At 46.6% G+C, this 24,990-nt stretch overlaps 11 protein-coding genes across 11 annotated transcripts; 5 read left to right on the top strand and 6 right to left on the bottom strand.

The window, feature by feature from the left end:
- Window positions 1-388: 388 nt before the first annotated feature.
- On the top strand, window positions 389-2,669 carry N7503_011903 (nonhemolytic phospholipases C family protein; the record flags this gene model as incomplete). Its single annotated transcript, XM_057071449.1, has 8 exons — window positions 389-511; window positions 565-647; window positions 703-967; window positions 1,021-1,144; window positions 1,195-1,581; window positions 1,647-1,757; window positions 1,811-2,013; window positions 2,064-2,669. 8 exons carry the CDS (start codon window positions 389-391, stop codon window positions 2,667-2,669), a joined length of 1,902 nt encoding a protein of 633 aa, XP_056918060.1.
- A 317-nt stretch (window positions 2,670-2,986) lies between these two features.
- N7503_011902 (uncharacterized protein) lies at window positions 2,987-3,565 on the bottom strand (the record flags this gene model as incomplete). Its single annotated transcript, XM_057071448.1, has 3 exons — window positions 2,987-3,034; window positions 3,090-3,436; window positions 3,496-3,565. The coding sequence occupies 3 exons, from the start codon at window positions 3,563-3,565 to the stop codon at window positions 2,987-2,989; spliced, it is 465 nt and encodes a 154-aa protein (XP_056918059.1).
- A 728-nt stretch (window positions 3,566-4,293) lies between these two features.
- On the bottom strand, window positions 4,294-6,507 carry N7503_011901 (uncharacterized protein; the record flags this gene model as incomplete). Its single annotated transcript, XM_057071447.1, has 3 exons — window positions 4,294-5,961; window positions 6,016-6,347; window positions 6,414-6,507. The coding sequence occupies 3 exons, from the start codon at window positions 6,505-6,507 to the stop codon at window positions 4,294-4,296; spliced, it is 2,094 nt and encodes a 697-aa protein (XP_056918058.1).
- A 1,327-nt stretch (window positions 6,508-7,834) lies between these two features.
- Window positions 7,835-9,811, bottom strand: N7503_011900 (MDR family MFS transporter; the record flags this gene model as incomplete). The annotated part of the gene is made up of 6 exons (XM_057071446.1): window positions 7,835-8,142; window positions 8,203-8,712; window positions 8,800-9,147; window positions 9,189-9,402; window positions 9,483-9,497; window positions 9,566-9,811. 6 exons carry the CDS (start codon window positions 9,809-9,811, stop codon window positions 7,835-7,837), a joined length of 1,641 nt encoding a protein of 546 aa, XP_056918057.1.
- Window positions 9,812-10,931: 1,120 nt separating this feature from the next.
- Window positions 10,932-12,149, top strand: N7503_011899 (cytochrome P450; the record flags this gene model as incomplete). The annotated part of the gene is made up of 5 exons (XM_057071445.1): window positions 10,932-11,142; window positions 11,213-11,495; window positions 11,563-11,836; window positions 11,896-12,056; window positions 12,119-12,149. The coding sequence occupies 5 exons, from the start codon at window positions 10,932-10,934 to the stop codon at window positions 12,147-12,149; spliced, it is 960 nt and encodes a 319-aa protein (XP_056918056.1).
- Window positions 12,150-12,468: 319 nt separating this feature from the next.
- N7503_011898 (uncharacterized protein) lies at window positions 12,469-13,559 on the bottom strand (the record flags this gene model as incomplete). Its single annotated transcript, XM_057071444.1, has 2 exons — window positions 12,469-12,485; window positions 12,536-13,559. 2 exons carry the CDS (start codon window positions 13,557-13,559, stop codon window positions 12,469-12,471), a joined length of 1,041 nt encoding a protein of 346 aa, XP_056918055.1.
- A 629-nt stretch (window positions 13,560-14,188) lies between these two features.
- N7503_011897 (uncharacterized protein) lies at window positions 14,189-14,413 on the bottom strand (the record flags this gene model as incomplete). Its single annotated transcript, XM_057071443.1, has 1 exon — window positions 14,189-14,413. One exon carries the CDS (start codon window positions 14,411-14,413, stop codon window positions 14,189-14,191), a length of 225 nt encoding a protein of 74 aa, XP_056918054.1.
- Window positions 14,414-16,510: 2,097 nt separating this feature from the next.
- N7503_011896 (cytochrome P450) lies at window positions 16,511-17,549 on the top strand (the record flags this gene model as incomplete). The annotated part of the gene is made up of 2 exons (XM_057071442.1): window positions 16,511-17,069; window positions 17,122-17,549. The coding sequence occupies 2 exons, from the start codon at window positions 16,511-16,513 to the stop codon at window positions 17,547-17,549; spliced, it is 987 nt and encodes a 328-aa protein (XP_056918053.1).
- A 452-nt stretch (window positions 17,550-18,001) lies between these two features.
- N7503_011895 (cytochrome P450) lies at window positions 18,002-19,037 on the bottom strand (the record flags this gene model as incomplete). Its single annotated transcript, XM_057071441.1, has 4 exons — window positions 18,002-18,170; window positions 18,265-18,585; window positions 18,648-18,774; window positions 18,842-19,037. 4 exons carry the CDS (start codon window positions 19,035-19,037, stop codon window positions 18,002-18,004), a joined length of 813 nt encoding a protein of 270 aa, XP_056918052.1.
- Window positions 19,038-20,495: 1,458 nt separating this feature from the next.
- On the top strand, window positions 20,496-21,578 carry N7503_011894 (uncharacterized protein; the record flags this gene model as incomplete). Its single annotated transcript, XM_057071440.1, has 3 exons — window positions 20,496-20,562; window positions 20,655-21,091; window positions 21,168-21,578. 3 exons carry the CDS (start codon window positions 20,496-20,498, stop codon window positions 21,576-21,578), a joined length of 915 nt encoding a protein of 304 aa, XP_056918051.1.
- Window positions 21,579-21,970: 392 nt separating this feature from the next.
- On the top strand, window positions 21,971-23,151 carry N7503_011893 (uncharacterized protein; the record flags this gene model as incomplete). The annotated part of the gene is made up of 3 exons (XM_057071439.1): window positions 21,971-22,328; window positions 22,395-22,668; window positions 22,746-23,151. 3 exons carry the CDS (start codon window positions 21,971-21,973, stop codon window positions 23,149-23,151), a joined length of 1,038 nt encoding a protein of 345 aa, XP_056918050.1.
- Between the last annotated feature and the right edge of the window lie 1,839 nt (window positions 23,152-24,990).

Raw genomic sequence — 24,990 nt, 5'->3', positions numbered from 1 at the left:
GGTGAATCAAAGGGTTGATCCGAAATGGCGGTGCAATATTGATCTTTGATTGAAAATATGAGTTGTGTATACCAAAAGGTCCTTAGTCGGAAAGTTTCTATCAGACCTTAGATTGGTGGTGAAGAGATGGAACCGAATTGATAAGATTCAGTTACAATGAGGATCGACGAACTTATGATATGAGGAACACGTGCCTAAGTGATTGGAATGAAAGATGCAACCCTGTCAACTGTATCTGTCATATTAAGCGACCAAGTCTAGATCTCATCTTCTCTCGACTTCTTCCATCCCATCGACGCCTTTCTTCTTTCCTCTCGTCCCTTCTCTTCCTTCATCAACACCTTTCACTTCTCAACTTTGAACTCCATCACTTTGTATCATAGCCATCATGATGCTCTTATTCTGGGCCACCCTGGCCCTCATACTGGGTAGTTCAATTGTCATTGCTGACTCCCTGAAAGACATTGAGCATGTGGTGATCTTCATGCAAGAGAACCGTTCCTGGGACTGCGTATGTTTCAGCTATAAACCCCTCGAAGAGATTGACTAACAGTGCCCTGACAGTATTTTGGCACCATGCCTGGTGTTCGTGGATTCAATGACCCCAATGTCCAGGTCAACAGTGATGGCCAGCCTGTCTGGCACCAGTATGTTGGAACATGATAATCCGCATGAGGCTTCTTCACTTACCCATCAAACTAGGCAGGTTGACCCTGAAATTTCTCAAGACGCCAAGACCCTGCTGCCATGGTACCTGGGCTATCTGGGCGGAGATACTCTCGATGCCATCCAGTGTATTTCAGCTGGTGACAATAGCTACTATGCTAATCAAGCGGCTTATAACCACGGGCTGAACAACAACTGGGCTCGTAACAATACTCCTTGGAGCTGGGGCTACTACAAACGCCAGGACCTCCCCGTCCAATTTGCCATTGCTGAGGGCTGGACCGCGGGTGACATGTATCAGGTATGCAGCACAACGTGATATTTATAGGCAGTGATGACCTGACTCCAGTTTAGGAAGCTCAAATCACTGCTACAAATCCTAACCGTGTGACCCTGGTCAGTGGCTCCATCAATGTTCCTGGTGGCCCCCAAGGTAAAGACCAGGGCGGTGTCTATATTGACAACAGGGAAGCTCCTGGTAAGTCTTTTCTGGGCTTTGAAAGATAATAAAAACTTAACATTAGCTAGGGTGTGATGAGCATGGTACCAGCTGCTATCCTCTTCGTTGGAAGACCATCTATGAGTACTACGAGGAGGCGGGAGTCTCTTGGCAGCTGTACCAGGATGCAGATAACTTTGATGACAATCCGCTAGCATGGTTTCACCAGTTCCAAAATGCTCACCCGGATTCTCCCCTAGCTCAGAAGGGTATGGGATTTGTGGGACTGGAGGCCTTTTACTTGGCCGCCGCTACCGGTACTCTTCCAGCGATCAGCTTTATTGTTGGTCCCCAGGAGCTATCGGAGCACCCTCCATGGATGCCCAAGGATGGTGCTTGGCTGCAAAAGCAAGTTGTGGACGCTGTCACCAGCAGCCCCAAGTACTCCAAGACTCTACTCATGATCAGCTTTGATGGTAATATGGGTTATGGACTTCGGATGCCCAAGGGGGTAAAAATAGAATGCTGATACTTTAAACAGAGACCGGTGGCTTCGGCGATCATGTCACTCCATTCCACTCTCCCCATGGGACTCCCGGTGAATGGATGACAGACCCTCTCGGGGTTTTCGGTGAAGTATTTTCTGGGCCTGGTATGTAGACACCTATGTTTATTCCATAGTGCAATACTAATGAGACTTGCTAGGTTTCCGCGTGCCATTCGTCATGGTCTCACCTTGGACTCGAGGCAACCGGGTCTTCACAGAACGCGCAGATCACAACTCTCAAATTCTTTTCCTTGAAAAGTGGCTCGCAGCCAGAGGTCACAAGAACATCGAGACCGATCAAATGGTGCACTGGCGTCGGGAGCACATGTCCGACCTGGTTAATGCGTTAGACTTTGAAAATGTAAGCCTCATCTTATGGCTCCCATTGAATAATTAACTAATCTAGAGTAGCCTGATTACTCTCTTCCTTATATTCCAGAGGCCGCAACTCCCCATATCAACAGCCAAGGCAGTTATGTTGGAACAGGGGATTGCCTAAACCGTCACAGGGACCCTCGCCCTCCTGTACCGTATGGCAAACAGACAAATGTGAACAACACCTTGTTCTTCGAAGATGGCTTCAAGGAAGTAGTGGGATACTTGACTGAGGGTCGTTACTTGACTTTCGAGAAGGGTGGCCAAGCCTTGACCATCCCCAAGCCGAGGGATTACGTTAAGAGTCTTAAGACCAGCCGTGCCAAGCGCGATCACAGTGAGATAACCCAGCGCTGGGTCATCCACTACATCGACGGCGAAGAAAGTGGAATCTTCACGATGTCTAGCGCCTTTGATGGTCGATGGATTGGTCATCGTTGTGAGCTGCTCGGCACTGACTACCGTGATGCGGCAGCGCCATTGCGAATTTCCTTTCTAGGTAACGGCAACGGGTATACCATCCAATTTGTTCGTGGTGGAGAATACCTCACTATTGATAGGGATGGTAACCTTAAGATGATGAACCCCAGCCCGGCTCCGAAGGAGGGCTTCAAGGTTTTCAGTGTCACTTATCATGACTAAGTGCCTTATCCCTGACCTGCGAGATATACTTCTTTTCATTTCGATTTTTAAGGATGCAACGATCATGCATGCCCAGATAGCGGAGATCTAGATGGGCATGTATGGCATATTTCCAAGATTATCATGGGCTTTTGCATTTTTATACCTCGCCCACAACAGATGATCAGCATTCCGAAGCTTATACTAACAGGTTCTTATTATCCATAAGAAATATTGAATGAATGCTGAATAATACATCCTGTCATATGACGATAGATATCCCTGATACATAGCCCTCACCAGAATGTTTGACCTGGTTCGGACTACAATCCATGCATCTAAGCGGTGATACTAAACGGCCCAGCAGCGTTGTACACAGTCGGCATCTAATAAGAAAGTCAACACCAGCATCCTCGGGGAAAAAGGAAATTGAAAACATACCTGCGGTGCAGTGTCCAAAGAAGTGTCCAACCGCAGATACCAAAGATCGCCATGCTGAACAGCTGGCAATTTTGCAGGAATTTTCACATAAATATGCCCGCATGTAGCATTGATTCCCTGCTCGATCTTAATAGATTGCGCAAAGGAAATTGTATCCCGGTCTCGCATAGGGTTGTTGTACAGCCACACCCCATATGTGCCAGTCGGGTACTCTGCCAGTGGGTCTGGGCAGTGCGTCGTGGGAGCACGGTTGAAGTGCAGGGACACTGTTTGGCCAGGGGAGAGAGTAGAATTATCGGGAATTCCTTGATAGACGTTCAAGCAAGAGTAATCGCGTTTTCCCCATGCTATTTTGGTTTGTCAGTGGCTTGAAATGGATTGCTTTGTAGAGGTGTGAGGGACGTACGCTGCCATTTGTCGAAGGCAGTGGCACTAGCCACCAGGGCGGAAGTGATGATTGCGGCGGAGATCTTCATGAGGTAGGTAGCGTTACAACTGTCGGGTTGCAAGGGGACTAGAAATATGAGCAGGAATAACTTTTTATAACTATTCGGGTTGGGTTTCATCCGTGCCGATCACCTCAGACCCCGAATCCCACGCTCGGGTTATAATCCCTATTCTGCAGGCACTTAGTTTGAGATGTCTCAGTCCGCAACTCCACATGGGCTGGGCAGTTGCTTGGCGTGAAGGTGTGGCGGTGGGGGATCGGCAGGGTCGTTGTGGATCGAGGGTTTTGTGTTGAGTGTGCAGGTAATATGGAGGGAATCATACTAGTTGATGGCAGTTGTCCTCGGCAAGTTTGTTCAAAGGCTTGATAAAAACGAGATCATTCAGCTGCGCCATCATGACTTGGTAAGATAATTGGTCGGAATTTCGGGTGTATTCTTGGCTGCATGATATACGATGATTTCAGGGCTGATTTTGCCATTTGGGCTAAAACAACTAAGCACGTGTGTTCGGGGTAGCCGTCTAGAGTTGCTCAATTGCCTAGCAAGATGTGTATTCAAGAAGATTGTATTTAAGTGACGGGGTATTATTACTATCCCATGCAAGGTCAAGTAATGCGGACGTCCGCGTAGTCATATGTGCGTATTCACATCAAGCGGTCGATACATTCCTGAGCTTTTCAACCGCCGCAGAATATCTACTCTCGCCTAACTCTATTCATCTTAGAGCTATACCACTCACTCAAATATTCTAAGATTTACAGACCTAGGTCCCAGTTGTCTCCAAAATCCGATAGGAACGGAGGCAGCGTCGTCAATTCCGGGTCAAATGTCCCAATATCAGCGGTTTCCATTTCCACGCGAATCCCTGGCCAAGGCCAAGGCGCTCCATCCGCGAGTGGATCCTGTGTAGTGTTTGAATCAGGAAGGATCCCTGCCTGCAGGGAGTTTTCGCCCAGGGCCATATGAAATGTTGGCCGAGGCGGTTGTGCTGGAACGAAATCAGGACATTGCTTGTCTGAGGAATCACCGTGAATACCACAATCGAGGAAAATAGTACCGAAATACGGAATGTCGACTTTGATGCGGTTGGCCTGGTCATCCTCAGTCGAGAGCCCTGCGGAGTTGGCAGATTGTGATGGTCTCTCGCCATTAGCAACATTCTTCAGTGTGCGTAGCACACTGAGTCCTCGAGTTGCCACCTTGTCAGGTGGTTGTCCCTCTGCCAATTTCTCCAGAGTTTCCATGACACTTTCAACAGCGCGCCAATCATTCGGACTGGACTGGGGCCGACCACCTGGTCCTATTATATTGATCATAAGAGTGACAGCGGCAGTAAAAGCCTGAAAATCAAGCGATTTGCAGCAGAAACTTTCGGCAGTCAGCTGGCGCATGGAAATATAACATGTAATCATGTGCCGGGATGCCTCGAGGCAACTTTGCCTGCTGTAGTCGTACCGTCTATGGGTTCCAGACTCGAGAAGAAGTGGCAGATGTAGCCATGCCTGAAGTTGATAATACCATAGCCTCGCCATGAGTTTATTATATGCCCAAGCTCGTTGTATAGACTTTCCTGTGGTAGGAATACTGGTTTCTTCGGCTACTTCTGGAGGATCGACCGACATAAGCTCTGAATCGATGGTCTGTGTCATTCTCGCCATTAAGGGAGTGACTGTGGTAAATTTTTGATTTCGTTCGATAATCGATCCAGCAATGCGACAAAGGAGATCCATAGAGTAAGAAGGTGTCTCGCTAGGCACGCGCTGCGAATCTAACGCCACATCGGTAATGCCATGATACATTCCTAGCATCAAGGAAAGATATCGATCTGCATATATTATGTGATTCCATATATGCCTTGCCCGCGATATAGATTCAGAATCATGCTCCCCCTTTAAGGCAAGACGATGAAGTCCGATGATTTGACCCACGTTTAGAGCACGTCGATAAGATAGCCAGGCACTTCGTAGTTTCCCATCGTTGTTGTAGAATATCCCTTGGAGGACTAAGCATTCTAGTCCGTCAATACAACTTACCAACGTCTCATCAGGACTAATCGAATGTGCGACAATGTTGACGCATTTTGCGATGAGTTCTGCTGGAGGGCAGGGAAGTTCTAATGAATCAACGGCGAACCCCCGCGGGAGTTGCTGTAGACAGATAACCACCCACAATAGAGCCTTGGCGATGACAACAGGGTGGTGGTTTGAGAAAGAAGCCAGTGAACATGGAAGAAGTGATTCTTCATAGTCTTGAAAGCACTGGGCTCGAACCAGCCACCAGCAGCTATTGGCCGCTAGTCTTTTCAAAGTACTATATGGCGGTAGAAGGGCTAAGAGCTCGTGACGGAGTTTCTCCCACTCGCGATTCATTGTGTCATAAAGCGTGATACTCGGCGGAGAGGCGTCTGATCGTTTGAAACCTAACTGTTTTAATGTCAGCGTGAAGTTTCTATGCGAAATAGCATAGGTAGCTCATACCACCCCATTGTCGAAAAGCGATAAAACAGGGGCATTTTCATTGGCAGGTGTAATAGCTGTGCTGGAGCTTGGATTGCTGCTATCAACGGTCCCTGTTGGTGGTGACACTGGCGGCTCTCGTTTATCACCAAGAGTGTCTAATTGCTGCAAGACTCTCTCTAGGAGGGATTCTACGCGACCTAGCCGATCATTGAGTGATGCGCGGTCTGATTCGCGTAGATTCTCAGGTTCTGGTAAATCTTGGCTGCGACAAACCGTTCCCCTGGCCAGACATTCGCGACAGCTGGAATCGCCATTTGAGACATAGTGGCAGCGAACCTTACGATGTTTACCTACATTGATTTTAGTTCAAGACCACTATATCATATGATAGAAAGTACCAATAGGTGAGCACATACATTCCCAACAGCTGCGGGTCCCCTTTCGGATTCTCTTGCGAGGCGGCTGTTGGTCCTCGGGTGGGGGCGGTGGTGAATGCGTATTGGCAAGCATAATCACACTCGTTATGAAGTGTGGCTCACTGACCTAACCTGTAGAAAGTGGAGGAGGACATGGGAGGACAGGATAAATGTACAGGGCAAACGGAGTACGTGTGTTGAACGAACAGCGTCCGTCACCGCCCGCATATAAAGTAGCCAATCACCTTGAGGGGGCTGGTTATTGAAGAGGGGAATCGATGGCAGCACGCCTGACAACATGCGGGTCGAACTGGCAATGCATAAACCACCCACATCCATACAATTAGTAGCTTTGAGAAGGTGGTGGGTGCATGCATCAACAGGGGCATGAGGATGTCTTCTTAAACCGTCTCATAGTACTAAGGGTACCCGTGCGGGACAGAACGTGACCGGTATGGTCGATTAATAATCATACGGTAGAAGTCCTAGTACGCCTGTAGTCACTGCCAGCGTAATAAATAAGAGGTGGTCTGTCTCTACTACTACTAATTACTGAATTGTACAGTACTCGTAGCTGAAGAAAGTATTTGCAACCCCCTTAGCTAACTAGTCATTATGGGTGGGACCTTGGGAACGTTTGTTTAGTCATTGTATCTTTTCCCATCTTCAGGCATCAATGTTTACAAGTCTATCACCTAGTACTAGCAGGGGTAGTTTGTTTTTAAATTTTTGCTAGAGTACTCGACAAGAGTACTCGACAAATCCGAGTCTATACCGTGACGTGAACATGAGGCCATTTTTACCCCCCATCGAATTTTGTCTCTCCATAACGCTTCGTTCACAGTCCCTACTCCTTTCGTTCATACCTTTAATCCTAGAGAAAGCAATCATCTCTCAATGCTACGTTTTGCCTTGAAAAGAAGTGGCAATGTGGCTTGACACTCGCATTGAAACACTCAAAATAACATGCATATGTAGTTTTTGGGAAGGTTTCAAGGAGGTTTGTGCGTCTACTAGTAGATATTAATGTATTGGATCCATATTCTAATCTAGAATGTTGGAATTGAAGCTTAAATAATACACCAAGGGGAATGAAATCCCGAAGGAACAAAGAAGAGAGAAAAAGAAGATTGACGAATCTGTACCTGGAAGGTTGAAAGAAGCTTTTCAACCGAGTCAAAGCCCTCGGCAGTGTTGGAAGGGTCAAGCTCCGCATAGAAGGAGGACAGAAAGCAAAAGGAGTTACATATGGAGTGATACGACAGAAGAAAAGATCAGAGAGAGGGGGAAATGGAGATAAGCCGCACTTCCCAGCGTTAGAGATCCCCAGAGGGAGCACATGCTCCAAGATTGACAGGTAGTATGTAGCTTCACCACTCCAAGGGTATCGCAAGCAAGGGCACCTAAGAATCTGAGGTCAATCAGGCTGCTGATGCAACAGTAACCGCCCCCGAAAGCTTCGTCCATCGGATCCCCATGCAGACCACAGTGGCCAGACAAGATGCGACAACGGCCACCAGGAATGCTGCCTGAAGACCTTGCATATATGCGCCGAGGATAAAGCTCATTTGCTCAGCCGAGAAAACTTTATGCAGCTCAGTTGCGCCTGTCATTGCAACTTTGGAGGCATCGACGGTTGAAGTCTCTCCACGGAGAACATTGAGTAAAACATTGACCATAGCTGATTGGCCAGCGCTGACAAAGACCGACCCTCCGATTGTCTGCACAGCTATAGGCTGTTAGTAATACGAGCAAATAGATAAAGATATTGGGAAACGGGAGAACCTACTTAACACCATGGCCGTCACAGATGGCAAGTCTTCCGGCTTAACGGATGCTTGTGCAGTGACCACGGGAACTTGGAAGCACCATCCAATGCCAATACCAGCCAGTAGCTGATATCCAATCCATTTGCCAGATCCAGTATTGACCTCAAGGGTGTAAAGCAAACCTGAGCCGATCGCTGTGAGTGCCGCTCCGGCTAGGAGGAAGGGCTGTGGGTATGCATATTTGCTAAGGGTCAAACCTGACACCACAGTTGCAACACTCTGCGCAAGAATCAAAGGCAAATTTCTGATTCCACTCTGAGCAGCAGATGCACCAGACACAACTTGGAAATAGATAGGTAGATAGTAAACAAGCAAGAAGAATGATCCTGCCAGTAAGTCGATATAGATCATGGTGATAATCACGTTTCGCTGGAAAAGACGTCCGATCATCGCTGCACGTTCCTTCTGTAGCCATTGTACAATGCCGTAGACAATCAATAGTATTGCGAACCCAACCAAAGTGCCGACAACTTTGGAGTCACTCCAAGGTAGTGAGATTCCACCCCACTGCAGAGCAAGAACATAGCATACCAGAGCGGACAGTAGCAATAAAGTACCACCCAGATCCATTTGAAGAATCTTTTCCTTTAATGGAGCACCTAGGAACGGCAGGGGCGGAGGGGCGCGGTAGAACAGTAAAATAATACCAGCTGCAAGTCCACCAATGGGCAGATTGATATAGAAACACCATCGCCAAGTAACATTGCTGGTAAAGGCACCTCCAACTAGAGGACCAATAGCCGCGGCAATTCCGTAAGAGGCACCTAGGATTCCAATATAGGCAGGGCGCTGTTTCGGTGGAGCGGACAGAGCGATGATGGTAAATGCGCCCGAGGAAATGCCAGCGCCTCCAACGCCAGTAATAGCCCGCCCGACAATCAGTGCAATACTACTGGGTGCGACACCTAAAAGCAAAATCGTCAGTCATTGTACCACCAGATTACACTGGGAGAGGGAAACTTGCCGCAGATCAAGCTTCCAACTTCAAAAATGAAAATGGATACCAAGAATGATATCTTCAAAGGAAAGTACTTGTACGCCTTGCCCCATGCTGCCTGAAAGCTCCCCAGGGTGATGAAGAATGCGGACCCATACCATCCCTCGTCCTCAATTCCACCAAATTCATCCGTAATCTTTGGAATCGCGGTTGCCACAATCGTCTGCGATATTATACCTGTTAGCTTCCCTTAGATAGAATATTTGTAATTCCAGAAATCGAGAGTTGAATGAACGTGCTCACCATATCCAATGAAACCTAGTCATCATCATGAAAAATTAGTTTGGCTCATACTAGATTCAGGGAACTCAATGGCAAGATCGTACCAGGAACATGCTCATGGCTAGAGCTGCGACGGTCATCAACAAAGTGAAGCCGCCAGGGCTAGTGTCACCGGGGAGGTCATCACCAACGTCGGACTCAGGGCTTTCTGTTTTTTCCTTCATGATCTGGTTATTTTGCAGAGGTTGGGCATTGGATTCGGGGTTTCCAAGGATTGAAGTAGTTGACGTTGTCGAAGTTGTCGAAGGCGCCGTGTCGCCGGTTTGCGATGGCGGTGCTTTGGTAGACATTAGACATAAAAATCCGAAAGAAAATCACAATCCGAGATAAATCAGACAACAAGCGAAAGAGTGAATAGTGAGAGCAATGCTCTTGCACGATATCATGGCGCACTTAAAAATTAAAAAGAGGTTGTCAAATCGATATCAACATAGGAGTAAAAAATGTATTCTTCCGCCGACTCGGCGGAACTTTTACAGGGATCTGGTGATCCACAGTCGGAAGGCAAAACACAAACGCAAAAAAAACATGCAGGGGGCAAAGTTGGAGCTGTCTTCAAGATTTGTGCCATTTTTTTGGAGTACCCCTGTCTGCAAATTCCCGTGAGTCATGCTATGTCATAAATCGGTGAAGTCCCAATAGGGTAGGCGCCGAACTTCCTGCCTTCGCGTCTTCCAACCCCAGAATAACTTCATTAAGTATATAGACCAGCCTATCATTCATAGATTGGGGACTATAGGAGTTAATTCCATGGTGTAGTTAAACCCTATACACTGATCAAGATGGAAGACCCATCTTTGAACTCCATTTACCAACGCCTGCTATCTTTGCCTGTCAACCTGATAGTTTGTCTTGGCATTGCAGCCACGGTAATAAAATATCTTCGGTTCTGCTTGGAAAGACTGACGGACTGATAATGGGCTAACTCTTTATTGAACACTCTTCCAGGCTGTGTTATACTGGATTGTTGTGATCATCTATAACATCTTTTTTCATCCACTCCATGCGTACCCCGGCCCTTTTTGGGCAAGAGCCTCATTTGTAAGAGTGGAAAGCCCCTATTTATGCTACCTTAGATGGGAACCAAAGTTGAAACCCAAGTTTAGGCATGGCGGATTTGGCATACTACCGCTGGTCGATTCCATCGTGCTATTGATGACCAACACAAGCTTCATGGTACGAGCGCCTATGTGGTCTTACCTAAAAGGCTAACACAAAAGGCTAACGTGATTAGGCGATATCGTGCGAATATCTCCCAATGAGCTCTCTTTTGCATCAGTGGAATCTTGGAAGGCTATATATCAACCAAAGAAATCACCTCTAGTCAAGAGCGAGTTTTATGAAATCTATGGCTCGGGTTTCAATTCGTTGTGTGTCGGAAGTGAACGTGACCCGAAAAAACACAATCGGATGAGAAAATCACTTGCCGCTGCCTTCTCTACAAAGGCTCTGCTAGAGCAAGAAGAGATCATTCAGGGATCAGTAGATGCTTTTATTGAAAGTATTCGAACTCGGGTCAAGGACACCAGGGGAATTAACATGACCAAGTGGTTTGAGATGCTTGCTTTTGATATTCTGGGGGAAATGGCTTTTGGGGAGTCATTTCATTGTATCGAAGACGGTGAGAGTGACGCTGATCTATACTATGTTCATTATAAATGAGTTACCGATATTGACTGATCGCATGATAGGAAAGCCCCATTTTTGGTCTGACATGATTGAGGAGCATCTTTACTTCATCACTATACTTGATAACCTGCGACGATACCCATTGATTGCTGCAGTTGGAAAGCTTGTCCTGCCACATCTGACAACTGGTGTTCGCAACAAACATACCAACTACAGTAGACAAAAGGTTGCACGACGGCTCAATAGTTCATTTCCCCGTGCAGACTTCATGTCACGGCTGATTTCAAAAGTTCAAAGTCAGGAAATGGATATGGAAGAGCTGACAGCGCACGCTTCAACACTTGTGTATGTATTAAATATTCAAAGCCGACAGCAGGTTTCCTACTGTCACGGCTGACAATATATCGAATAGCATCGCTGGAGGCGAGACGGTAGCCACCTTTCTAGCTGCCGTTACCTTCTATTTGCTTTCAACCCCAGAGGCCTATAAAAGACTTCGTGATGAGATTCGAGGCAGATACCTTGACGTTTCGGAGATAGATTCGACGTCTGCATTACAACTGCCTTATCTTCAGGCTGTTATAACAGAGGGGCTGCGCATCTACCCCCCGGGTTCTCAGGGGTTTCCCCGCATTACTCCTCCTGAGGAAGGAATTATGGTGAATGGCAGCTATGTGCCCGGGAATGTATTAAAATTTCTCTTTGCGCTTGCTGAAGGAGACACGACTAATTCATATTTCCCTAGACCGAAGTTTATACGTCCGCGTGGACACTCACCCATGACCCCCGTTACTTCCACCAGCCTTTTGAATTTAAACCTCAGCGCTGGTTGGATCCAGAGTGCACTGATAATAAAGAGGCTAGTCAGCCCTTTTCACTGGGGCCAAGAGGCTGTCTGGGGCGGAAGTATGTATTGGACTCCCCCTTATGAACAATACCCCATTCGAGCATATCGCTATTATGTGTAGGGCTAATTTGAAAATAGCTTTGCAATGGTAGAGATGTCTATCATACTCTGCAAATTGCATTTTCAATTTGATGCCGAGCTTGTAGACCCAGATCAGGGGTGGGAATCTGAGAGTCGACTGCACGTCATGTGGTGGAAACCGAATTTGCCAGTGAGGTTTTTCCCTGTAAAACATCAGACAGGCAATTGATCGTTATGTTGTTTAATCTGGAAAGAGAATATCTTAAAAGGATCTATGATTATCGCTTCTACACATTTATGATAATGACGTAAATACATAGAAGCATGTGAACCGTGAAACAAACTTTGAAAGATTATTAGAAGTAAACAGAATTGCTGTGGTCAGGTCTATCAAACGGCCTCGGAATCTATCAGGCATACTTATTTGTCAAAATTTCTTTCAATACTGCATTCATACTATGCAGTCTCTGTCCACATTGTGACAGGTTTTCTGAAAGGTCTTTTCTTTGCTCGTCTTGGGCGCGGCCCCAAAGCGTTGCGATGACCTTCCGCAATTGTTGCATAGCGAGAAGAGCCAAGTGCAGAAGAAGTGCTTCCGTCTCTTTGGACATATCCAAAGTAAAACCATTGCACGACAATATCATTTTGGTATTTCTTTCTTCTGTCTTCGTTCGGAAATGGGAGCCAGTCTCATATTCTCGCGGCTGTATTTCCTTTTCGCCAATATTCGATAGGTCTTCATTTGATGGCATTGGACTGGAAGTGTTTTCAAAATCAATTCCAGCTTGGAAAGTGCTCAAAGGCATGATCTCAAAAATTTGTCGAAATAGCGTTGACAAGCGTTCAGAGAGGAGGACCAACAAGCCCATCAAACATCGGGTCTTCTTGCATTGTGCGCAGCTTGCAATGCCTTCAAAGGCATTTAGTTCCATGCGCAGAAATGATAGTTTTTGCATTGCATCTGAAGTTTGATGGTATTTTGATTTGAAAGTCGAGAGTGGGTTGGCAGAGTTGCCGTGCTGTACAAAGAGTCCATCCAGCAGCTCAAGAGCTCGATCCAAACATTGACAGTCCCTCGGCGCTGAGCCTGAGCTTTGTATCATCCTATCAAACATCTCCTGCCATCGTAGATCACTTGATGAGTTTTGCTCATTCGCATGACATGGCAACTTGGATTCCACATATGATGTGCCATATTCAAAATTTGCTGGATTCTGGATAGAGTCCCCGCTTGATGCAATATCTATCCCTGTTGTAGGAAGCAGCAAGGCCTCACTAATTGGAATATCATCCTTGGCTGCCAGCGTGTCCCCCGTATATAGATGATGAGATAGATTATCGTGGGTAAATGATGAAGATCCAGATAATCCGTCCCATGATGTATTGGGCGAGAAGACGCTGGAGACCTCTGGAGACCCCGACATGGACACACTCCGGGGAAGATCGAGATCTGGGATATCCATGTTCGCGAAAGAAGACATGGTATTGTCCCCTGTGGTACTGGTGCTTTGGCTGTTTGTGTTTTGTTTCGATGCTTCAGATCTGGCTTTCGTAACTTTGTGACTTGACCGGCTCTCTCGCCGTGACCGTTCCACTGGAAGACATTCCACATACGAATCTCGGCAGCGAACACAACCATTTGCGTTATACCCGGAGCATCTCAACTAATTCAGTTCTCATCAGTCCCAGGCATTTAACAGTCCAAATCAAAACTGATACCTTTTTGCTGCGACAGAGCTGACACACGACATGCGGTGGTCGATTGAAAATCGGCGGCTTACTTGAAGCCTCGACGGCTAGCAATTCCTGGCCCTGAGGGTCGGGATGCAATGTTGCGAACATAGCGGCAACTGCTGTCAGGTAGGTTTATCCGGAAAGTGTAGTGGGAAGTGCAAATGTTCATTATATTCGCAAATCGGTACTCGCCATACCCCGCAATGCGTCATTTCCCATGCTCCAGTCTTGCGGATCAATTGGTAAATATTAATTTAAAAAAGTGATCTGCCATTCCCCCTGTTCTGTCGCCAAGAGGAAACGCATTTTTCCAGAGCTTGAGGATCCGGCTGTGACAGTAAGTTACATCGCTATCTCAGACCTTGGTACTTGTTATTCAGGGTTTAATTCCTTCGGTCCCAACGGGCCAATAGAGATTCTGGGAATTCCACATTGTTGACGACGACATGCTCTTTAACACGGGAGGGCGGCCGGTACCGTTGATGGCGTTGTTAGCGCGGCGCACACTCGTGCCAACGCAGTTAGCTCTTTGTTTCCTGACCATCTTTTCGGCGCATGTCACGTAGACCTTATCTTGCCTCCCTAACCCCCTCTTCGACATGTTGAAATGTGGGTTTGGATTGCCCTGGTTGGTGACGATACCTGGATAAGATGTTTATTATTATTTTTTCGATCTGAGAAAAGGAGGGGGCAGAGAGCGACAAGGCTGACTCGAATTAACTCGTTAGTGTCTCCATCTTCATGCACCGATTCTCGTGGGGGCAGGGAGGAAAAAAGGAAAAGAAAAATCCTTCTGCGTGGCCAGGCTTTCGCTACCGTGGGGCCAAAAAGCAACCAGTGGAACATAAACGAGAGCAGGAAGATAGGAAGAATCGAAGAAAGACCCAAGTATTTCATTGTGCATTCATCTTAATATCTACTCCGTTGTCAAACATAACATCAATGCACTTGTGCAGGGGCGAATATTTTGCTGAAGCCAGTTTCCTACTACCGATTCCGCCGTCTCGGCGGAACAATCACCTTTCAGCTGTCCCCAGTGTAAAATATATACGACCATACGTCTGGAACTGGCGGCTCAGCTAAGACAGTACTCCCCCGAGAAAACTCCATGACGAGGTTCCATTACAAGAAGCAGATCGAAGAATACTGTCAGACTTATTTTCATACCTAAGAAAGGAACGAATGAATTGCGTGTTTGTGAAAATCACATACCGCTCAACCGTGTTTTGAAACAACGGGCACACGCGCCACCGCCTACGGCAGCATACTGGAATAATATATTACGCGCAACACGGTACTCGAAATACGACATCGAGGAGGCATACAACATTTGATCACGTTTCGTACACTTTAGAATGTACCGGTGCACGAGTTTATCGTTCGCTATCAGAACTGCATCAACAGAATGGCAATGTCGCCTAGAATGCGTCTTTCAGTCTAGTGTAGTTCTGCAATAGGTGAGGTCCGGTTTGTTGTCTTGCTTGCTGAGCCATCGTGGGTCCTCGGAACATCTTGCTTGGCAAAGAATGCCGCTTGTTTCTTTTTGTCTGATCACATGTCCCCGGCTGGTCCTTCCGGGTTGCCAAGCACCACTCCAGGATCAAGGTGCATATACTATGGCTTTCAGCGGCCTAGGTGTCTCAGATGTCGTTCAGGTTATGTAACTCGCATTGCAACCAGTGTGCGGTACCTTTGTATCTGTACCCTTTCGTCTCGGACCGACTTCACATGTGATTTAGTTGCTGAGAGTCCCCGAGAGACAAAAACCCCCGGGGCGCCGAATCCCCAGAAGTACTTGGCCGAAGTACGCCCATTTAGATCGCACAAAAAATGAATGCCGAACTTGACACATTCGTTGCGAGATCTCGAGCAAGGAAAATCTCAGAGCTACCAAGTTAATCAAACAATGTCATTCCTACCTAATCAATACATACTCGGTCCTTTTGTCGCACTTGTCCTCTGGTGGATCATTCGGCAATATAGGCGCCAACAACGGTATATTCCGGGGGTTCCTATCGTTGGTGGGAAGAGCAACATAAAAGTCAATCGACAATTTTTTGCGACTCGGAGCTTGTCAATTCTCAGAAAAGGCTACGAAGAGGTGAGCAAGCAGACAATACCTACTCCTGGAACCTTTTCCGGGAAACACCTTCAATACCTTACTATGCAGGTGCTAAGTGGAGTGGATAGAACAATGGGGAGCTTTTCTATGTTCCCACCGCTATTGGGGAACGATTGATTCTGCCTGGACGGTATCTTGAAGAGCTGAAATCGGCAAACATGCGCATTGTTGACTTTCAAGGAACCTTTCTTGAGGTATTGCTCCCTTTTAACAAATACTAGCAGCCTATCATATTGTTGCTTATATACGGATTCCATAGATGTTTGAAGGTGCTTATACCACCTTAGGAACCCATTCTCGATTATTGCCTCAAGTAGTCCGTGCTCAATTGAACCAGTACCTTCGTATGAGATTCTCTCTTTTCCACCTTTTTTGTCTGTCTCGATTTCTAGGAGCATTTTTGTACTGACTAGTCATAGCCGATGTCCTACCAGAAATCCAAGCTGAAATTAGGGACTCACTGACAGAGCTATTTCCTCCGTGTAAAGGTTAGGGCCGAATCCGTCTCGAACCCCCCACCCCGATTCAAGAGCTAATTAACTGGCAGATTGGACAGAAATTAATGTCACGGAAGTTATGGCCGTGGTTATTGCACGAGTGTCAAGTCGGATGTTTGGCGGTCCCAAGCTTAGTCAAAACCGTGAATGGATTCAAGCATCTCTTCTTTTTGCCCATGACGGCTTCAACGCGGCCCAAAAGTTGAAAGCGTGGCCCAACCTCCTGAAGCCAATTGGGCAACATCTGATACCCGAAATTCGCTCCATAAAGAAAACATACCAGATTGCAGAAAGGGCGTTGATTCCCCTTCTCGATGAACGCGAACTGACAAACACAAGCACGCATGACCTTCTCACCTGGATGTATGACCAAGCACAGGGAACCGAGAAAAACAAAAAGTTTATTGCTGGAACCTTGCTCAAAGTCAGTTTCGCAGCGTATCACACGAGCGCTGCAGCACCAACGCAGCTTCTTTTCGATATTGCAGCAAAGCCCGAGTATATTGCCCCGCTTCTTGAAGAATACCACTCGGTGTTCAGGGATCACAACCAAAACATCACCGTCAAGGGCTTTGCACAGATGTCGAAAATGGATAGCATCATGAAGGAGAGCCAGAGATTCAATCCTTTGCTTCTACGTACGTATTCCCTGCCATGGCATTGATGTATGGCTGCTCATCCTCGGCTCAGTCACATTTGAACGCATTATCAAACAAGACTTTCAGCTTTCCGACGGCATAATTATTCCTGCAAATACTTGGATTGGTTGTGCAGCACAAGCCATTGGAATGGATCGAAATCTATATTCTAATCCAGATACATATGACGCCTTCAGGTTTGTGCCCAGTGAAAACGAGAAAGGCACTGTGGCAGCAGGTGCAAAGACCAACTACACATCTGCTCACCCAGGTTCAATGGCATTTGGCTATGGCCAACATGCGTGCCCGGGCAGATTCTTTGCTATGATGGAAATCAAAGCTATCATTGGCGAGATTCTGAGCCGGTTTGAGATGAAACTTCCGAACGGACAACCGAGACCGCCGAGCATGACATTCGAAACGCAACATCTGCCACATCCCACTGGTCCAGTTCTATTCAAAGCTAGGACCCAAATGTAGGCAAAACCATTGCTTTTTCGATGCCGACATAAAGCTGTTTGGTGCTCGACTTTTTTTTGACTTTTTTAACCGTTTCATCTTTTATGAATCATATCCCTCATAGTTTTTGCACTTTCCTGTTTTGATGTAGACTAAAATACCCAACTCTGCTTGAGTATAAGATCGGATACTCGAAGTGAATGACAGGGACCACGATTTTGAGGGCTAAAATTACCCCAGTAACGGCTTGTATGACTTAATACACATATTCCCCAGGGCGGGTCAGACTTGCGCTGGTTAGGTCCAAGAGTTCGAATACAAAAAAGAGAACATTGGTGGAATTGAATCATCGGGTGGGGAAAGATGGAACCAAATACCCGTGGACCTGGATGATCAATGTATAATTGCATTAAGCACATACACAAATCCAGGGACATACAAATATTGTCTATCCAGGTAATTATCGCATAGGCTTACTTACTTAGTCTTACGCGAACACCTTTTGAGTCTCTTTTGGGTACTGGTACGAAGCAATCTTCAACCATATCGACATCTGTTCGATCTGTTTCGAAAAGCCGCAGTCTGCCTCCTAGTCTTCGTACCAAAATCCCAACTCCCATATACAACTCAGAGAATGCTAGACTATCCGGTTTGTGAATAGAACGTTAGTGGTGTGGCCTTCAAACATTCAATTTACCTGTCGCAAACCCTTCCAGGTGTTCAAGATGGAACTCACTTAATGCCAATACACTGTCGACTACCTTTCGAGAACGACATTATGTATTTTTCAAGACGCGGATCGCGTTTACCATCCTCGTCAAGCCAACGTTTGGGTCGAAATTCCAGTGGTTCGGGGAACAACTCCTCGTTAAGATGAACTACAACCGCAGTCATACCGACTGGAGTTCCAGTGGGGATTGTCCAGATCTTCTCTTCCTTTGGAGAATCCGCGAAACTTTGTCGAAATGTTAAGGGGCCCTGTGGATTGATTCGTTGAAGGCGAGTAGCAACTCCGTGCGACAGCCGCAATCCTTCTTGAATTACCGCATTGTATACGCTTTGATTCTGTCAGTTGAAAATTTCGGTGCTGGTCATAGACAATGGAGACTTATCAGATACGGTAGTCCCTCCAATACACGACATGAAGGTTGGTCATAGCAGGCCGGAATGGCTTTTTCCAGTTCCTCGGTCAGCTTTGCCAATACCTCTGGATTATTCAATATGAAGAACATCGTTGCCGTAAGAGCTAATATCAATGACCTGTTAGACTCAATTCATTCAATCGTGGCCGTAGGGGTCAACCTCTCACATACTCCAAGCTGTTGTTTCAGTGCCTGCTCCAATCACTATCTGACCCTCTTGCCACATTCGATTGGGGCTTTTCTCAGAATCCGGGATGTCAGCATGGAAGAGTTCATGAAATATGGTAGACCGATGTTTGATAGTGTCATTCTCTTTTGCGGTAGAGGCGCTTTGTTCGTGCCAAATATCAGAAACCTTCTTCTTCATGCTCTTTTTGAATGTAATATGCCGTGTCAGCTCGAGTACCTCTTTCAACGTGAGGACTTCATGCTACCTACCTCTTGCCACTGAAGAAATACCCCTATCTCTGGCGAGAAATATGACAAAAGTCCTCTAAGACCCACGAAGATCGATTAGTATGTACGCATAAATCAATTCTCGAGGATTTGCGTACATGGGAAGATTTCTGAGGATTGGAAACAGGATTGGGAAATGCCTTGCCCATACACCCATACGCGTTCCTGCTAGAATTGCTTCATGGAAGTTCGGAGCGAATGTGGTGGAATCCAAGAAGTTGGATGATTCTGCAAATGCGTACTGAGTCACTATATCGGTAGTCATACAGCTGAAGGCCATGGCCAAGTCGACCGGGTAGGTAGAATTGGCGAAGTCTTCCAGGCGACGACAGAGTTTATCGACAGCTGCATAGATAACAGGTTCAAGTCTCACCACGGCTGCCTTAGAGAAGTATGGATTCAATGCTCCTCGTCGCATTCGATGGAGATTATGCGACACTGCACCAAACACACTCTATAGAGAGAAGATAATGAGGACCATGGCATGCAGGGAGGAACTTGAATCAGAGACCCACATCTGGAATACTGTCAAGTCGGGATCAAGTCCGGTGTCAGCAACTTTTCTCACATAGTATCACGTCTTGAGAGTGCCTTACCCAAATTGCCCGGTCGCATAACTATATTTATCGCGGACTTTTCCAGGCCCTGGATATAGCTCGTCGATAAATCCAGGCTCGCTTATGTGAAGCTCACTTGGACTGATCCGCACAACCGGGCCTTGACATGAATAATTAGCAAGAAAGGCACTCCTTAGTATGTAAAGAATTGAGTTTCTACCATATTTTTTATGCATGCGAATGATTTCAAACGTGTATTGCCCTCCTTTGACCGCGTCGTAGTAGAGTTCGTACGCACTAGTGACAGCCGCCCATTTTGGCCCAGGGAACTTGGCAAGGGGATGCCATGTCAAACGATACAGTATCACCAAGATTTGCCCAAGTACCCAAATGCCCAACAGAAAAGCGACTGTCAATACTATATTCATGGTGAGATGGAAATTCGAGAAGCTCAATAGTTCTTTTCGGTAGTACCATTGACAAACTTGACCATATTTATAGATCTACCAGATTTACCTAGGCATTGGGCTTGTCGGTGTCAGGAGCCAGGACAAGGACAAAGCACGTCTGTCCAATCGGTGATGGGGATACGGTGCATCTTTGCATATTCCGTGGAATCCTTGGGCGAATGGCGAATGTGCCTATCGGCGATGTTCTCAGTTAGGAAAGCCCGACCGCAGCCCACAGCCTATATGTACCAACCGTATTATACTGCAACATAATCAATTGATCTGTTGAACTTTGGAAATCATCACACCGTCTAAAATTGCTCTTGTGTGGGTTATTGTATCGAGTTTAATATCACTGCACCCATGGCGTCGATGCAATTGACAGACGCCGATATTCCCAACTGCTGTGGCAAAACAGTGGTGATCACTGGTATGTAACAAAAGATCTCCACTCTGACGACCGTGAAATATGATGAAGGGTCATGGGTTAAAAAAGAAGAGAGAACTAAGGTAAATACGCAGGGGGTAGCTCGGGCATTGGCTTGGCGACTGGGAAGATTTTCGCTTCTCATGGTGCTAGCGTCTATCTACTAGATCGACAACCGGCTCAGGATGAGCTTTCGGCAAAAATTCAATATATATATTGTGACATCACCAACTGGTCAGATATTTTGGCGGCATTTGAGCGAGTGGGAAATGCGGTTGACATCCTCGTTGCCAACGCTGGCGTTTCGGAAGAAGTCGACTATTTCCAGGATGTTTTGGATCACGAAGGCAAGCTTGTGGAGCCCCAATACAGTGTCATCGAAGTCAATCTCCGCGGCACTTTGAATGTCATCAAGGTTGGACTCAGTTTAATGCGGCGCAACAAGGTCGCCGGCAGTATTGTGATCACGAGCAGCGCGACGGCATATTCGCCGGAGCATTCTTTACCCGTGTACAGCGCAACTAAGCTAGGTGTGAGTCTAGGTCTTTCTATATACCGGCTTCAACTCTTTCGAACCCCCGTTAAACATGGAACTAAGAACCATCTAGCTTATTGGAGTCATGCGTGCCCTGCGTGCAACACTTCTCCACGACAACATCACAATCAATGCCGTTGCCCCAGCTGCAACACTGACGGGACTTATTCCGCCTGAACTTGTTGGGCCCATTCTCGCCATGGGGCTGCCAACTAGCTCTGCTGAATTTGTTGGTCTTGCAGTCGTGTATTCGGCAGTTGCTCAGGAGACACGTCAGGTCGAGCTGTACGGCAAAGACTCTGATACCGCCGTCGTGGACAAGAAAGATCGTTGGAACGGTCGAACAATTCTTACATTGGGTGACAAGTATACTGAACTTGAACAGGCAATCTCAGACCTCAGGCCCCAATGGTTCGGGGAGGGGAACACTGCATTGACCAGAATGCAACAGAAGGCGACAGACTTCAGAGGTCCAGTGGCGTGAAGCAGAGGACATTCCTGTATCCAAGAGAGCTTTCGGCCTGCGGGGCCTCTCTACTAGATATTCATCATTACTTCAGATCTCTCGGTTGATATCCCATTCGGGAAACGGCGGCCTTGACTACCTATTGTATGTTAAAATGTGGGGGGCTTATCCATATGGGTATCTCGCCGATAGGGGGACAAGAATCACTATTTCTCTATATGATTCCTCGGCGCGAGACCTAAAAAAAATAGTGTCTAAAGTGTGCTTTTTACATCCATTTTGTAACCTTACCAACCTTGTCTAGAGTCCAGAAATAAATAGCTTGCTGTTTTGCATGGTCCATGGAAGTCAAATATCCTTAAAACTGAACAGGCACCCACCATTTCAACCTAACGGCAAATTCCACCAGCATGTTCCAGTCTCTTTTTTCTTTCACAGCTTCGGCCGTGAAGTTGCCGTTCCTCCCTCTTTCTCTCGGTGCTGCAAGGGTACTCCCCATTGAGCAGGACAAGAAGCGCATGCCTGCTCTCGTAAAGGAACTTCCTCCGCCTTCCAAATTCTATCCTAGTATTCACCCCCAGGTCGACTATGTTTCGGCTGAGGTTGACAATTATTTCCTTCAACATTGGCCGTTCCGCTCCGAGAAAGAGCGAGTGAAGTTCCGTGCCGCGGGATTCTCTCGCGTGACATGCTTGTACTTCCCTCTCGCGACGGATGATCGTATTGGGTTTGCCTGTCGGATGTTGACCGTTCTATTTCTCATTGATGGTAGGTAAAATCTTATTCAATAGTGAACCTCGATTAATGTCATTATCTCTAATGCTGACTCCAAAGATTTGCTTGAGGAAATGGGGCTTGATGAGGGATCCGAATACAACGAGAAGCTTATCTCAATATCCCGGGGAGAAATTCCTCCTGACCGAAACATCCCTGTTGAGTGGATCATGCACGACCTATGGGAGGATATGAAAGCATATGACGCCAGTCTTGGGGAGCAAACAATGGAGCCCGTGTTTACATTCATGAGGGCCCAGACAGACAAGAGTCGGCTCACTATCCATCAGCTGGGAGAATATCTTGAGTACCGGGAGAAAGATGTCGGGCAAGCGTATGTTCTATACATCTCCTACACGCATGACCTTTGGTTTGCAATTACTGTAAAGACTGACTAACCGGCTTCCACAGTCTTCTTTCTGCGCTCCAGCGCTATACCATGAAGATTCACCTTACAGAGGAGGATCTTCGCATTGCGGCTCCTGTAGAGCTCAACTGCGCAAAGCATATTGCAGTACTTAACGATATTTACAGCTGGAACAAGGAGCTACTGGCCTCTGAGACCCTTCACCATGAGGGCGCCGCTATCTGTTCATCTGTACAGGTAATATCGGAGATAGCTGCCCTAAACCATGCAGCCGCGCAACGGGTACTGTGGACCATGTGTCGTGAGTGGGAGTCAGTTCACCAAGAACTCGTGAGGGAGAGGGAGAAGATGCAATGCAAAAGGGATCTATTAGATTACATCCATGGACTAGAGTATCAAATGAGTGGAAACGAGCGATGGAGTGAATCTACGCCACGCTACCACTTTTGACTTGTCATCTCACCATTCATCGTTATATATCGTCCCCCACTCGGCATTTGGTCATTTGTTTCATGAGAATTTGCGAACATATTTTTATCTCAAAAAAAGTTTTAAAAAACGGAAAATACCAATCTTGGGAGTAACTAGTCAGAATTCAAACGTAGCTCTAGAGGTCCAAAACAATAGACTCCAGTCCATTGAATCCCGGGGCTCGGAGTGGGGCGTATGTAATTCAGAATGGCGCTAGTCTCATCTCAAAAGCGCCGAAAACTCATTAGGAAACTCCAGGTCGTGTTTCATCATTTCGCAGCTGAGTGGTTACTTGATTGCATTACGTATAATGAAAACACCCGAAGGTCCAAGGATGAACGAACACCCGCGCCGGGAATTCCGCCGACTCGGCGGAATAAGGTCAAACATTCACCTGGGCAGACTGGCGTGAAAAATGTCGAGAGCAAACTTCCTTAGAACCTTGAAGGCTTTATATAGTAACCTTGCAATGCAACCCAACATTGGAAATATAATCGACATCTAGCACTCTGGTTGAACACAGAAAAGATCACCTTAATTCTTGACTTAATTTCAAGGCTCATTTGAACGACACATTTTCGAGAATCGCCAAGCTGATTTGGCTCTTCAATCTAGATTGTTCGACCCGATTTACCACTTCGTGTCTGAAGTTCGTGAACCCCATCTTATCAATATTTGGAAGACACGCTATACATGGAGCTATACAACAGTTGCCCAGTAAACCCCAGCTGGCGAAGCTTCACTATAATTAAAGAAATGGCGATGGATTTACGTCAATTAGATTATGACACTTTCTTTTCGAGTTGGCGACAGTGGTGTTGTATCATGATGTTCAGACCTTGGTGTGGAGGAGATCATGTCGTCCATGGGAATGTATGAGCCGTGCATCCCGTGGATGTCACTACCTGCAGGACCTTTGTGTGAGTATATGTTGGGTCTATTTGAGTACTCGAACGAAGGACCAGGTTCCTCGTCACTTCTCTCTTTTCGACTCCCAACGCTCTGGTTCCACCGCCGCACAAGAGGCGCAAGACCAGGCAATGAGGCGCTAATGATACCAATTGCTGCTTCTAAAAAGATCATCAGCCCCTTGAAGTAGATGTCAGAAATATGTAGCCCAACCTAGTACTCCTATCAGTAGAGAGTTTGCATTTGACCCTAAAAACACCTAGATATTAGCGCGAGAAGGACAAGTGATTGTGAACGTATATTTACATGTAGGATCGTTACCAAATGTCGCTTGCAAGAGTATAGGCAGTCGGGCAATGCCTACAATGCAGCAACTGGTTATCAAATTTCATGTCAGCTGTTTGAATCCGCACTAATGCAGGAGCACGAGTATTTTTCTTACGTTGAGCCCAGAGCAAGAATGCACCCGACCATGAACTTCCGCCGTCTATTCATCTGTAATGTCCACAGCCCGGATATTCCCAGGGATAGAATCAGAAAGTCTGATAGAACATTCAGCGCGGCACAGGCAATGCCTCTTGCAACCAGGTTTGGGCAATCTCCTTGTGGGACAGGTGCGCCCACAACTTCATTGGTTTGCGCCCACCAATGCGAGATAGGGGTGCAGATAAATATGTATGAAAAAACAATTGCAATCGAGGTGCATATCACGTAGAGCATGACCGCGTAGATCAGGATACGAAACCAACGTCGCATCATATTGCTCACAAGAAATATCCGCTTGTATAACCAGAGAAGTGACAACTTGATAGCAAACATGGCAACTGTCCAGTTAACAACCGAGACATAACCAGCCTAAATAGAAACAATGTGAGTTTGAGGATCAATATTTCAGTGCGAATTATTTGA

Source organism: Penicillium pulvis (assembly GCF_028828015.1).
Source record: "Penicillium pulvis strain IBT 33274 chromosome Unknown scaffold_8_segment0_segment0, whole genome shotgun sequence".
NCBI classification, from domain to species: domain Eukaryota; kingdom Fungi; phylum Ascomycota; class Eurotiomycetes; order Eurotiales; family Aspergillaceae; genus Penicillium; species Penicillium pulvis.
This window is presented reverse-complemented; position numbering and strand designations above follow the sequence as displayed.